Raw genomic sequence first — 13767 nt, forward strand, 5'->3', positions numbered from 1 at the left:
TGGCCTGTGCATCCTTTTGTCTAGATAAATTCATTGGATGGGGTGGGGGTAACAAGGTCATTTCTAATGAAACCTATTAAGAAAAAAATCACATCCACTCGAATACTATTCTGGGTTTTGTTTCGTTTGACCTTTTCATTTCAGACCCACAATCCAAATCTGCACCAAACAGACCTGAGCAGGTGGCCAGAGAGGGAAGGGAGGGGCGGAGGGGTCGGGAGACGGTAGCCGCAGAAAGTTGCGGGCGCGGTGGATCCTGGGAGTTGTAGTCTCCCGGGACTCCGGGGCCGGCCTCTCGCGGGCCTCTGGGGAACCCGCCGGTATTCCCAGAAGCCTCCGGCGCGGCTTGTCTGGGGCGCGCACTTCCGGGGACGCCGCGAGCCAGACCAGCTGAGAGCTCCTGGGGGAGGGAGTGTGAAGTGCCTCGGGTGTGAGAGACAGGTAGGTGTGGTCAGGATTTCTGGGTCTCGGGCAGACAGAGTTGAGGGTATTCGCGGGCCTGGGAAGAAGTCAGGAGACTCGGGTGGAAAAAAAAAATCGCCGAGCGCGTTCGTGGAGGTGGCCGCGGCGTGAGGAGGGCTTGGGATGCCGCCGAGGGAGGCGCGGGTGCAACGGCGGGCTTGGCAGTGCCGAGGGGCCGGGTGGGTTGCAGCCGGCTGCTGTTTTGGGTGCGATCGCGGGTGTTGGTGTGTGAAGATGCCCGGCTTGCGGGTTCGACCCGAGCATTGGGGCAGGGCTGGCTCCTGCGGGCGTTTTTGATTTCCCCCAGTCCTCGCGGCGGGCTCGCCGGCTAGAAAGCTTTTTTTTTTTTTCTCCCTTTCTTCCCGTCAGCGGGGGCGCCGGAAGCTTGGATTCTCCCCAACCCCCACCCACCCACCTCGCGCACGTTCGGGAAAGGCCGAACTTGGTGACCCCGTTTCGACTGAGTAGCGTATTCAGGCCCGGAGGGACGTGATGCAGGCTTTGCGGGTCACACTCGGCGGCGCCCAGGACTTGCTCCCTGCCTGGTGCTCTCGGTGGGGAGGAGGGAGGCCCGACCACAGGCTGCTGCTGTGGGGAATCGGCTGGGCTTGGGGGTCCAGCCCAGACCTCCAGCCTGCGGAGCTTGCGCTCCAGTGCCCGAGCTTTCTCTCCTCCCTGGCTCTTAGGTGGAGTTTTGAATGGCAAAAACTAACTAACTAAATACAATTTAAAAGGATCCACTTGACTTTGAGGCGAGCAGTTAGAATGTTTGTTGCCAACTCAAGAATCATTCATGTCCTGGGCGAAAACTTGGTTTAAATCTTTCCTCCCCGCAGTGAGGATTGCTGCAGGTGTAATAATCGGCCCTGGGCTAGTGATAAAAGCCCTGGTCCAGGAAGCGCTCAGGCGTTTACTAGTCTGCATCCTCTTGCTGGTGGAGATAAATACTGTTTGAGGAGGAAGTCCCTGATGCTTCAAAAAGATAGATTGAAACGTTTAAATGGCAGGTTGAGTCCCTGAGGCCCGTGGGGTAACCATATATTCGAAAAAGCGTTCCAGGTGCAAATTTTAGGATGCACGGTGCTGACCCACGCTGCCGGGTTTTGGGGTATCATTTTAAAAAGTATCGAAGAAACAATTATTTTACTTCCTGGACAATGCACAGTCCAGTGTTCTCTGTATTCTTTCACTGTAAGGCTCTGAAAGGAGCCTTAAAATTTCATTAAATATTGATAAGGTAATTCCAAGACAATAATGTGACTTTTATCCCGTTTCTCATCTTCTCAAATGACTAAGGGAGATTTAAATTTTTATCTATATTACATAATGACATATTAAAAATAAAATATCCCCCTCCTTTCCCTGCCTCTTACTGGACAGATATTTTGTTATATTATTTTATTGGTGGGCTGGAGCGATAGCACATTGGGTAAGGTGTTTGTCTTGCACGTGGCCGACCCAGGTTGGATTCCTCCATCCCTCTTGGAGAGCCTGGCAAGCTACCGAGATATCTCGCCTGTACGGCAAAGCCTGGCAAGCTACCCGTGATATATTCACTATGCCAAAAACAGTAACAAGTCTCACAATTTGTTGTGAGACGTTACTGGTGTCCGCTCCAGAAAATCAATGAACACCGGGAGGACAGTGCTATACAGTGCTATTTTATTGGTATTGAGCGATAATTGCACCGTAGCACTCCCACTGTTCATCGATTTGCTCGAGCAGGCACCAGTAACATCTCACAACAAATTGTGAGACTTGTTGTTACTGTTTTTGGCATATTGAATACATCACGGGTAGCTTGCCAGGCTTTGCCGTGCTGGTGAGATATTCTAGGTCGCTTGCCGGGCTCTCCGAGAGGGGTGGAGGAATCAGACCTGGGTTGGCTGCGTGCAAGGCAAACATCCTACCTGCTGTGCGATAATTATTTTAACTAATTCTGTGTGAAGTTGAATATTTAAAGAAGTACTGTAATTTAAGGTAAAGGTAAAGGCCCTCCCGTTGATCATCGATTTGCTCGAGCGGGCCCAGTAACGTCTCCGTTGGAGACTTTGTTGTTACTGTGTCTGGCATAGCGAATACTCTCGGTAGCTTGCCGGGCTCTCCGAGAGGGGCGGAGGAATCGAACTCAGGTCGGCCATGTTGGCTGCGTGCAGGGCAAACGCCCTACCGCTGTGCTATCGCTCCAAATAATATGTAATTATTTGGGTGAATTTTTTTGTTGTTGTTTCTTTAGGCTCTGAGTATTGCTACTGTGTGTTCAGATGTGTATTCTCATTTGGATAAAGCTGATTTAGAACGACCAGAAACCTCAACGAGTAAGTACTGTCTGTGATTATAGCTCATTTCTATGCATAGACATGATGCCATATATCTCGTGACACTTTTCTCTAGTTCAACAAAATTGTTACAGTGCACACCTTCCTTCCAAGTGCAAAGACTGATGATCTTCAGTTTCTCAGAAAACACGTTACAGGGAGAAAGGACTGCAATTATGACCATTAAAAATGGATATGACTGTTATCACACATGTTCTTGTATAGTTATTCCTCAGAGTTGGCGCTGAAAATTTATTATTTTGGTCCTGGGGCCACACCAGCGGTGCTCAGTGCTTATTCCTGGCTCTGCACTCAGAGTTCACTTATGGCACGGCTGGGAGGTTCCCACATGGAGTGCTGGGGATCAGACCTGGTTCTCCCCTGTATAAGGCAAACATCTGACCCATTGTATTATTGCCTGGAAAATTACTTAATGATGGGTTTGTGATGGGTTTGTGAATTCCTAAATCTCTTGGCCACTATTCCTATTGTAGACTTCTTTGAACTTTATTTTAAATCATAGGAAAAAATCCTTTTGAAATTGTTTTTACTCAGAAGGATTGCATTGAAATTGTGTAATCTTAAAATTACCAAATTTTATCTGCTTTTTTGAAAGTCACTTTGGAACATATAGTAGATGACAAAAATGGAGTGATGATTTTGAAACTGCCCTTGTTTTATTTGGTCAGCAACTGCTCTGGAGAGTGTGCTCTGTCATTGTTACATGGCTGTAATCATCTGTGATTATTTTGTCTAGTGTACAGAACAAAAGAATGTTCATAGCCAGAGAGAGTAAATAAGCCTATATATCATAATTATTATTATAAGTTTAAAGTTCTGGCTCTCTTCTGTTTTATAAAGTGCTACTTTATTCATGATCTCACAGCTACTTTGGAGAATTTTAACAAGTTAGAACTTTAAGGTGAAGTGGACAAATGATTTCTTCAGGTTGTACATGGAAGGTTGTGACTAGAATTTGGGTCTTTGGTTACCTGGGCCACAATATCAAACTGCCTCTCAGAAATAACAAACCCATGTATGTGTCTGTTATGTATATCAGAGCCTACTGCTCATGAGAGGCACTGCTTAGATTTGTTAAAATGTAATCTTAGTCTTACACATTTTTTATCATCTTCAGTCTAGAGAATTTGTATAGCAAAAAGACGCTTGCCCAGTGATGCTCAGGGGTTATTCCTGGCTCTGTACTTAGGAATTACTCCTGGCGGTGCTTGGCGGAGCCATATGGGATGCCGGGGATCGAACCCAGGTCGGCCGCTTGCAAGGCAAATGCCCTACCAGCTGCGCTCTCTCTCCGTCCCCACCTCCTTGCCATTTTTAAAAGAAAATATAGCTACAAATATAATACTTGCTTTGATAAACAGTAAGTTTAAACATTAGTTGGCTATATTGACCACTCTTAATGAAGGGGTATATATCTGCTGTAGTTCATATCCAAAAGTTGAGAACACATGAATCAGCACAGTCATGGTAGATCGACTCTCTACCCATTATATAGGTTAATCTGTGTTGCCAAACAGATACTTATTTCTAGAATCAGCACCCACGTGAAAATACTTGCGAGTGACCTCATTTCTTGGGAAGTTTCTGGGGGAAGAACATTATATTTGTTGTAAAAAATGAAATAGACTTTGACCAATAGAGATAAGAAGAGGCAGGGTATAAAAGCTTAGAGGCTTAAGAACACTGGATCTGAATAATGGAGCTAATAATAGCAAATTGATACGTTTCCTTCTGTGTCCTGGCCATACTTTTATAGGCCTTTGTTTGTTTGTTCATTTGACAAATAATTGAGTGCTTTTATGTGCCAATGCTGGACAAAGGGAAAAGAACAGAAGACTCGCTGTTCTTCTGGAATTCACTCTGGTGGAAAAATAAACACTGACCAGTATACTATAAGTATAATCACTGCTACCAATGAAAAAGTACAAAGACAATAACTAGGGGCAGAGAAAGAAAGTTTAGAATCAGCTTCCCTAGAAACCTTAGAGATATAAACGTACTGGCTAAGCAAAGAGTGGAGTTTAAGAATGCTCTTAAAGGAAGAATAGCATGAGAAGATGCTCTTAGCCAAATTAGAAGCTGAAAAATTGAAAAGTTTATAGAAATACTGTATGTATACTTTGTCTGCAATATGTAAAATGGGATGTTGACACATAAGGAGTCTGAGAATTTGGAGGAAGGATGCTAGAATTGGAAACTTGGAAACTAGGAAAAGAATTTAAAAATTAATAATATTAAAATAAATTACATGGTAAGAAATGGAGTGGGATGATTATATTTGAATTTGAGAAAAATTCTGATTCAGAATTAGCTGATATGTAACAAGACAGAGAGTGGTTTTTCACTCTTGTATTATAAACAGATCCTTAGCTGAGAGTCAGCATTGTTTTTGAGTTTTAAATTGCTAAACATGCTTCCTTGCAGTTAGTCCCATAGAATATTACTTCATCCCCTATTGGACTATATGACTTACTATTAAATCAAATATATGTGGAGTTAACAGGACATTAAAAACAAGCAAAAGTTGTAAAGTGCTGAGGCATGAGTTCTAGCACTGCAATAAAAATTTAGCTAAAGACTTGTGGTGAATAGTACTTTTTTTCTGAAGAAAATCTATCATATTAACTCTATAGGAGTTCTGGGTTCCCAGACTAAAATTTGAACTAAGAATCCTTCTACAAAGAAAGTTCAGAAGGTGGAAATAACATGCATATTGATTTGATATGGGCATTGTTCTATCTCTGTTAATCTAAGAACTGCTAAAAAATATAATGAAGGGCTAAGCTATAGTACAACAGGTACTAGTCCCATAGAATACTACTTCAAGTAATATTCAGGTAATAAACATGTAGGGCTTTAAATAAGGGTAATAAGCAGCACATTGCTTTGCATGCAGCTGACCCAGATTTGATCCGTGACACCTAATATGGTTCACCAGCCCTCCTGGAGTTATCCCTGAGTGCAGAGCCAGAAATAAACCCTGAACACTACTAGGTGTGCTCCCTCCCCCCCTCCCAAAAATAGGGATGAATTTTATTTTTGATGTTCACAAATTCTTTTATTAATTTTTTTGTTAATTATTTGTTCTTTGTAGGAAAAAAATGTAAGTACTAACCTTGGCACAAGTATTCAGGGAATTTTAGGAGGAAGTGAAGTAATGAAGCAATATAGTTTTTATTGACTGAAATTTAGAAAGTTGTGCATGGGGTTGAAGGAAAGGAATACATGGTCAAGAGTGAACACAATCTTGAAAGAACCAGGAAGCAAGCAAGAGACATACGTGTTCAACTGAAAATTCAGGCCTGAAGAGCATCCCTGAATTTATTAATGTAATTTATCCTTATTTGATTCTTCATTTGCATTGTAAGAATCAGTGGTACAGGTGAGTTTAATTGGGGTAATTTCAATTATATTGATAAATGTATTTGTTAACCACCTCTGAAAGCAAGAAGTAACTGTGATAGGGTGAATAGGTTATCTGACAGAGTTCTGAAACTTTGAGAGACATAGAGTACTGTTTTCTTTAAAGTACTCTTTTTGTTAAATCATTGTTTTATTGCACTGTCTTTCTCAGATCCTATGTGACATATTTTTTTGATCAGACATCTTATTGTTTCATTTAGCTTACTACATAATTTGCCACTTGACACTCACTGATCATAAAACTGATTTACTTTTTAGCATTTGGAGTTCTCATAGAACAGCAGCATTTAGAGTTCTCATAGAACAGCACATTCTTTTCCTCATTCTGTCTGTTAACTAACACATTGGGGCAAGGTCCAGATCTTAGTGGTTTTAATGTCCCTTCAGGACCTGTTTTGCATGTGGCTGGTACTCATTAAATATACTTTGAATGAAATATTGATAGGAATGACTGTATACTTTTTTTTTTGCTTTTTTTTTTTTTTGTGAGGGGGGGTCACACCAAGTGATGCTCAGGGGTTACTCCTGGCTCTGCACTCAGGAATTACTCCTGGTGGTGCTTGGGGGACCATATGGGATGCTGGAAATCGAACTCGGGTCAGCCGTGTAAAACACACACCGTACCCGCTGTGCTATTGCTCCAGCCCCATGACCATATACTTTACCAGTTCTACTTTATCAGTAACCTACCTTTGTAAATTACTATGGTCTTGGGGACAGAGTCCCATTTTTTGTTTTTATTGTGTCATGCGCAAGTCCCAGTTCTTATATTAGGATGACAATGTGACAGGCAGTGTGCATGTTGCTCACAGTGTATGGGGGAAATAGATTGTGTATGTCTATAGGTATGAACATATACCTATATATTTTCTATTAGAAAATCACTGCTAGTTTTACTAGTAGAAAATATTGGGCTAGAGGATCATATGGGAGATGCAACCCTTTCCATACATAGAGCTGACCCTGGTTTAATTCCCAACACCGCTTAATGGTCCCCAGACATTATCAGGAGTCACTACTGAGCACAACCAGGAGTAGCCCATACTGCCTCCTCTCATCTCCCAAATAATACTGGAGTAAATATATTGCTTTCTAAAGGACATGTTGTTCTCACATTCAGATGCATTTAGGAGTAGTATTTCTCATCATTTTGAACTCCTGAGAAAGTTACTGTATCATCTTAACAGATAATATTTTACTCAAAGTAAAAACAGTATTCTGAAGTAAGAAGATTCTTTTGTGGGTGGGAGATTGGGGTCCAGCAATGCTCAGAGGCTAAGCCTGACTATGTTCAGGAGTAATTCCTGGAGGTGCTTAGAGGATCATAGGTAGTGCTGAAACTGGGTCATCCTCATTCCATAAAGGAACTTGGCAAGTGCCTTAAACCCTTCTGTTATCTCTCTGGCCCCCAAATAAGTATATCCTAAACTTTAGAATAATCTTTTCCCTTTGTCATACAATTAAAAGAGGTAAAATGTGCTTCCCCTTGTCTGTTGCATCATAAGTGTATGTGACAGAAGGCAGAGAAAATATATTTTAATGATATTTGGACAGCGATTTTCAAACCCTTGAAGAAACGAAATGTGAATAAGATAGTGACTTTTAGAGTTTGCCATATACAAAAAAGAAAGAAAGCATTTGAATTTTGGATGAGAGAGAGAGAGAGGCCTAATTATGTTTTTCTTTTCTTTACAAATTGCCTTTAATAGAGAAAGGTGGTTGTTCAAAACTTTGCATACATCTTATTTGAGCAGTATTAGTATGATCGGTAACAATCTGAAAAGCGCTCAGGTCATCTATGAGTCATCTATGAGATAGCTGAGCAGAATAATTTCAAGGACATTTGTTTTCTTCTTTATTTTTCCTTTGGAGAGGAATCAATCCATTTACATTTCCTAATTTTCCAGTGTGCCTGACTTAAGATTGAGGTGAGTTTGCTTTTTGTTTTTTCTTTTAGGATTTATTCAGCACATATTCTTTGAACTTCTCCAGTATGTCAAGAACTTGAACTGCTCATTGAGTGCTACAAGGTACTTACTGCTTGCCTTGGTCTTATAGTGCACCAGATATGTTGTGAGCACTTGACATTATCATCACACATTGAAGAACCTATTGGAGAGGCTTGTTACTATCAGTTTTTTAGATGAGGAAAATGAGGCACAAGAAGAGCTGTTGCTGGTTCAAAATCATTTGGCTATTGAGGAAGTGGGGATTAGAACCCAAGCAGCTTGCCTCAAAGTCTGTCTACACCTGAATCTTTTATGAGCCACCTTTGCCTCTACTATGTGCATGTCTCATTTTACAACTGAGGTCCAATTTGTATTGTCTGTACTTGATGGTTGCTGTATGCCTTGAACCTAGTTTCATTTATGCATGTTGATTGTGTGAGTAGATAGCCAACTGTGAGAATTTCAGGGGCTATGTTAAGGGAATTTAAAATTGTATTGATTGTTTCTTTGATGTACTATAAAGAAAAATGCTGTGACTAAAGACTTCCCTTGCTGCGCCACCTAGTTGGTGGTGACAGAGGCATGTCTGCACCTGTGCTCTGATGCCACAGGCACATGTGTTTGTGTACATTCATGTTGTGCACAGAAAGGATACAAAGAGCAGAATTTCTCTCTTTGACATTTCAGCATTAATAGTGTTGCCACTTGGCACTACACGTCCTGCTGTATTCTTCTATTGTCCCCTCATGGTTTTTCCTCTTGTGTGTCACCCTCCCTAGTCCGACAGACAAGCCTGCACAAGCCTGCCTAACATGGGCTGTCGAGATGTCCATGCAGCCACGGTCCTGTCCTTCCTGTGTGGAATCGCCTCAGTAGCAGGCCTCTTTGCGGGGACTCTACTGCCCAACTGGAGAAAATTACGGCTGATCACGTTCAACAGAAATGAAAAGAACCTGACTGTTTACACTGGCCTATGGGTAAAGTGTGCCCGCTATGATGGGAGTAGTGACTGCCTGATGTACGACACTACTTGGTACTCCTCAGTTGACCAGCTGGACTTGAGGGTCCTACAATTTGCCCTGCCTCTCAGCATCCTGATCGCCATGGGGGCCCTACTGCTCTGCCTAATTGGAATGTGCAATACAGCCTTCAGGTCCTCGGTGCCCAATGTCAAACTCGCCAAGTGTCTGGTCAATAGTGCAGGCTGCCATCTGGTGGCTGGGCTGTTCTTTTTTCTGGCAGGTATTGTAAGCCTCTCCCCATCCATCTGGGTCATCTTTTATAATACCCATCTGAACAGGAAGTTTGAGCCAGTCTTTACATTCGACTATGCAGTGTATGTCACCATTGCTAGTGCTGGGGGCCTGTTTATGACTTCCCTTCTTCTGTTTATTTGGTACTGTGCATGCAAATCTTTGCCTTCTCCTTTCTGGCAACCACTTTACTCACATCCTGCCAATATGCACACTTACTCACAGCCCTATTCAGCACGCTCCCGTCTCTCTGCCATTGAGATTGACATTCCAGTAGTTTCACATACCACCTAATGAGGGAAATAGTTGTTAAGAAAAACTTTGTAGCCTCACATTTCCCCTTTCCAAGGAGTTGTTTGAACCTATATATGTTTTCTTTTCATTTCTGACCAGTCAGTGAAACCAAGTTTATGTGTTCTGGTAGAATGAAGTGCTGCTAGTTTTTATGAAAAGTACTTTATATTAAATGTGAATTACTTCTTTTCTTTTGCTTCTTATACTAGAAGAGTTTTTAACCTTCATATTGATGTCTAATCAGTTAAATAGGAGGAACTTTTGTCTCAGTTGAGGTGATTTAGAGCAACATGGTAAAGTTAAAAATAATGGCTAAGAGAAGGTATTATACACAATCTGAGTTTTTCAGGTTGTTTATCGTCCTTTCCCCCCCAGAATACTTTAAGTTAGAAAAAAAAATTATTTCACATATAAGAAATTTATGTTCAGTAGGGTAATACTAAACAGTAATCAGTCTGTCAGTTTAAGACTATGACTTACTTCTCGCTCACACCTACTTGTATTGAATAGGGTCCAGAATTTTGAAGATAATGTTCTTTTGTGAATTCCTTATCTTCTACCTCATGCCAATGGTTAAGAATTAAATGCAGTTTATGTGATGTCAAAGAATAAGCCTAACATTTTAAATGTTTGCTAGCAATGAATAATGTATTACAGGATTTTAAATGCTAATGATTCTATAAGTTATTGGAGTTAAAATGTGCTCGTGATTGGTGCTTCCTCTGAGGCAATACAACCTTTTCCTCTAATACTAAGTGGTATTCATATCCATCTATAATCTTTCAGTGACTGGAAGAAAGAGGACCAGTGTATTGTATTCTTTTAACAGTGATCAGATGCAGTCATCTGTTCTTCAGTGACAATATTAATGGTTCACTCTAACTTTTGATTGATGGGTGAAAGTTAAGGCATAACCTACATTCACCCTTGATTCAGATCTTTCCCCATCAATGATTATTCCTTAAGCATTTATCTGTGTCCAACACTTTAGTAGGTGCTAGAAGAGGATGCATGGCAAAGAATGAGATCTGGTCCCTGTCACAAAGTTTAATAGGGAAGATAAACCACTATTGATCTTAAAATTAATAATTAAGGGAACAGTCTGACTTTATTGGTAGCTGCTCTTAATTTCTCAGTCATTGCTCCAGTAATATATTTCAAATGCAAAGGCTTTTACAATATCAGCAATATTCTAGAACTTCGAATTTAATTCATTATAGATCCTTTAGAGCAGGGCTTCTTAAACTTACTTCATTTGCAATCCCTTTTTGTCCAAGAAATTTTTATGTGATACCCTGGTATGTTAAATAAGTGTACAAATGAAATATTTACTGAGAACTGTAAAGAAACTTTATTTTACAGTAGCCCTCATATTTAGTTATATTACCCTATGTTTGGGGTCACGACCCACAGTTTGAGAAGTTAGGCTTTAAAGGAGTGGTTTTCAACCGTTGGTCTCCAGACTGATGCATTCTATAGATGTAAAAAGGTTGAAAATCACTGCTCTGTCCCAGTGGTTATTCATTGTCAGTTCTCAAACTGACCTCAAATGGGTGGTGGTCCTGGTTGAAAACCACTGCTTTAAGTGCCTACTTTAGATGCTGTCATAATAATATGTATGGACAAAGGTATTAGAGAAATTGTTCACTTCTGAAAATATAATAGAAAATGGAGGGGTACTCAAAATATCTTTTTTACTTGGGTAAAATTTAGCGGAACTAATAATTTTGAGAAGAAGTTTAGAAATTCAGGGATGTTTGGTCTTTGCCTTGATGAATTTGAACTGCTGCTTAGTTGGTGTAGTTAGTACTGTGTTCATAAGGTTTTTATTCTGTTAACCATTACAAATTTCATGAACAGGTAGCTGCATGGGAAACAGATTATTATGCCCTTTTTGCAGATTTGCATATGGTTTATTGTTCTGTGAATATACTTCCCTCCAAATCCCAATACTAGTTTATGTATATAGCACATAATTCCACTTGTATAAATTTGAAGTATCAGTAGAAAGCATGCAAGACTATGGCTTTTTAGTTCTGGGTTCTGATTTTATTCTTTTTAGATCTTCTCAGACATAGTTGAGTCTTGATCCTTCCAAAATGATGGCAGGTAGAATTTTTACATAAAATTACTTTTTGTGTGTTTCTTGGGGGCCATCCCTGGTGGTGTTCAGGGCTTACTCCAGGCTCTGCACTCAGGGATCTCTCCTGGCAGGCTTGAGGAACTCAGTGTGGTGTTGGGGATCAAACCCTGGTTGGCCACATGCAAGGCAAAAATGCCCTCTCTGTACTATCACTCCAGCCCATTAAGATTTTTTTCTCTTCCTTTTTTGAGGGGAGGCAAGGGGCACACCTGGTGATGCTCAGGGGTTACTCCTGGCTCTGTACTCAGGAATCACCCTTGGCATTTTTGGGGGATAGTATGGGGTGCTGGGGATCAGACATAGGTTGGCCACAAACAAGGTAAGCACCCTACCCACTGTACTCTCTCTCTCTCTCTCTCTCTCTCTCTCTCTCTCTCTCTGGCCCTAAGATTAAATATTCCCCTTTGCTGATTTATTTCAGTCCCCTCTCTCACTAAAATTGTCTATATAGTGTCAAGAATTCCACCATTCTTCTTTTCCTTGTATAACAATGGTGAAGAAATTTAGACTAGCCATTAATATAAGATAGTGTTTGGACCATGGGACCATAAATATAAATGTTAAACTTTTCTTACAAGAATCTTTTGAATTTATAATCTGTAGCCTCAAAATGGTATTTATTAGGAAATCACTTAAAAGAAACAGGTGTTTCCCTTACTGCCTTTAAATGGTTCAGATTTGCTCTCAGCAGCTGTTCTTCAAAGCCATCAAAAGAAAGAGAGTGTTTATCATTCTTTTAGTACTTTTAAGGATTCATCAGGCTCTCATTGTGATGGGGATATCTTTTATGGCGGGAGTGGGGGGGGGGGGGCGAGCAGGGATTGGTCCATACCCAGTGGTGTTCAGGGCTTCTTCCTGACTATGCACTCAGGGGTCACTCTTGTGGGTTCTGGGGGACCATATGGGTAGCCGGGGCTTGAACTTGGTTCGACTGCATGCGAGGCAAGGGCCCTAGCCATTGTACTATTGCCCCGGTTCCACTTCAAATTCATGTTGTAAAAGTCTATTTAATAGTAAGCAACTTTTGTAAAAACCAATTTGGAAACCAAATTTAAATGTGGGATGAATGTTCCATATACAATTTATTCACCTTTGCGGAAAAAAATTCCTGAGTTTACTTGTAAATATACACTGCAATACATAATGTTTGCTGTAAGCTGTAATGTAAAACTTCACTAAAAACTGCACTGTACTACTTGATGTTTATTAAAAGATGTATTTTTATAAGTTTCTGTTTGTAGTCTTATTTCCTCAGTCTTTTAAGGTAGACTATCTTGAGAAATGTTAGTTGAATATATGTAAACTGAAAAAGACATATTTCACTTTAAAGCCTTATAAAATAGCCATTGAAAAGTAAATGAAAACCATGGATTTATTGTAGAAGCGTTAAGACTTCTTTGCCCGTTCTAGGAGTGGCCCTAGTTGTTTGCTGAACTGTTTTAAACTAACATACCACCAAAAAGTACTGAATGAAGTCAGTGTGCCAGATTTGTCTTTTCAGTGAATGAAGTTTCTTAATGGTCTATGATTTTGGCGATTGGGAATTCTCAAATGGTTAAATAGGAGATTTAGCTTCTATTTCCTATTTTGTTTTTGGTTTGGGGCCACACTTGGCAGTCTTTAGGACTTACTCCTGGCTTTGTGCCTGGGATCAATCTTGGCGAGCTCAGAAGGGACCATAATTTCCTATTTTTTTTCCTTTGTTTTGAGCCACACTTGGCTGTTTTCAGGGCTTAATTCTGGTTATGTGCTCGGGATCATTCTTAGCGGGCTCAGAAAGGACCTTGTGGGGTGCCAGGGATTGAACCTGAGTCATCTCTGTGCAATGCAAGTGTCCTACTGACTGTACTGTCTCTTTACTTTCCACGCCCAATTCTTTAGAACCTGAGTTTATGAAGGGATGT

General features: G+C 40.8%; 1 protein-coding gene across 3 annotated transcripts; it reads left to right on the forward strand.

Moving 5' to 3' along the window:
• Positions 1 to 347: 347 nt before the first annotated feature.
• On the forward strand, positions 348 to 13426 carry CLDN12 (claudin 12). Of its 3 annotated transcripts, none has more exons than XM_056118548.1 (3): positions 348 to 441; positions 8182 to 8254; positions 8953 to 13426. In XM_056118548.1, the coding sequence occupies exon 3, from the start codon at positions 8986 to 8988 to the stop codon at positions 9718 to 9720; it is 735 nt and encodes a 244-aa protein (XP_055974523.1). In that variant the 5' UTR covers positions 348 to 441; positions 8182 to 8254; positions 8953 to 8985; the 3' UTR covers positions 9721 to 13426. The 3 variants fall into 3 exon arrangements, with proteins under 3 accessions (XP_055974523.1, XP_055974525.1, XP_055974524.1); XM_056118549.1 differs by lacking the exon at positions 348 to 441 and adding an exon at positions 2759 to 2780; XM_056118550.1 differs by lacking the exon at positions 8182 to 8254 and having other exon boundaries at positions 354 to 441.
• The last annotated feature ends 341 nt before the right edge of the window (positions 13427 to 13767 follow it).

Source organism: Sorex fumeus, unplaced genomic scaffold (assembly GCF_029834395.1).
Source record: "Sorex fumeus unplaced genomic scaffold, SorFum_2.1 ptg000037l, whole genome shotgun sequence".
Classification (NCBI taxonomy): Eukaryota; Metazoa; Chordata; class Mammalia; order Eulipotyphla; family Soricidae; genus Sorex; species Sorex fumeus.

Coding starts and splice junctions, on each gene's coding strand:
- CLDN12 (XM_056118548.1), top strand. CDS start 8,986: ATGGGCTGTCGAGATGTCCATGCAGCCACGGTCCTGTCCTTCCTGTGT.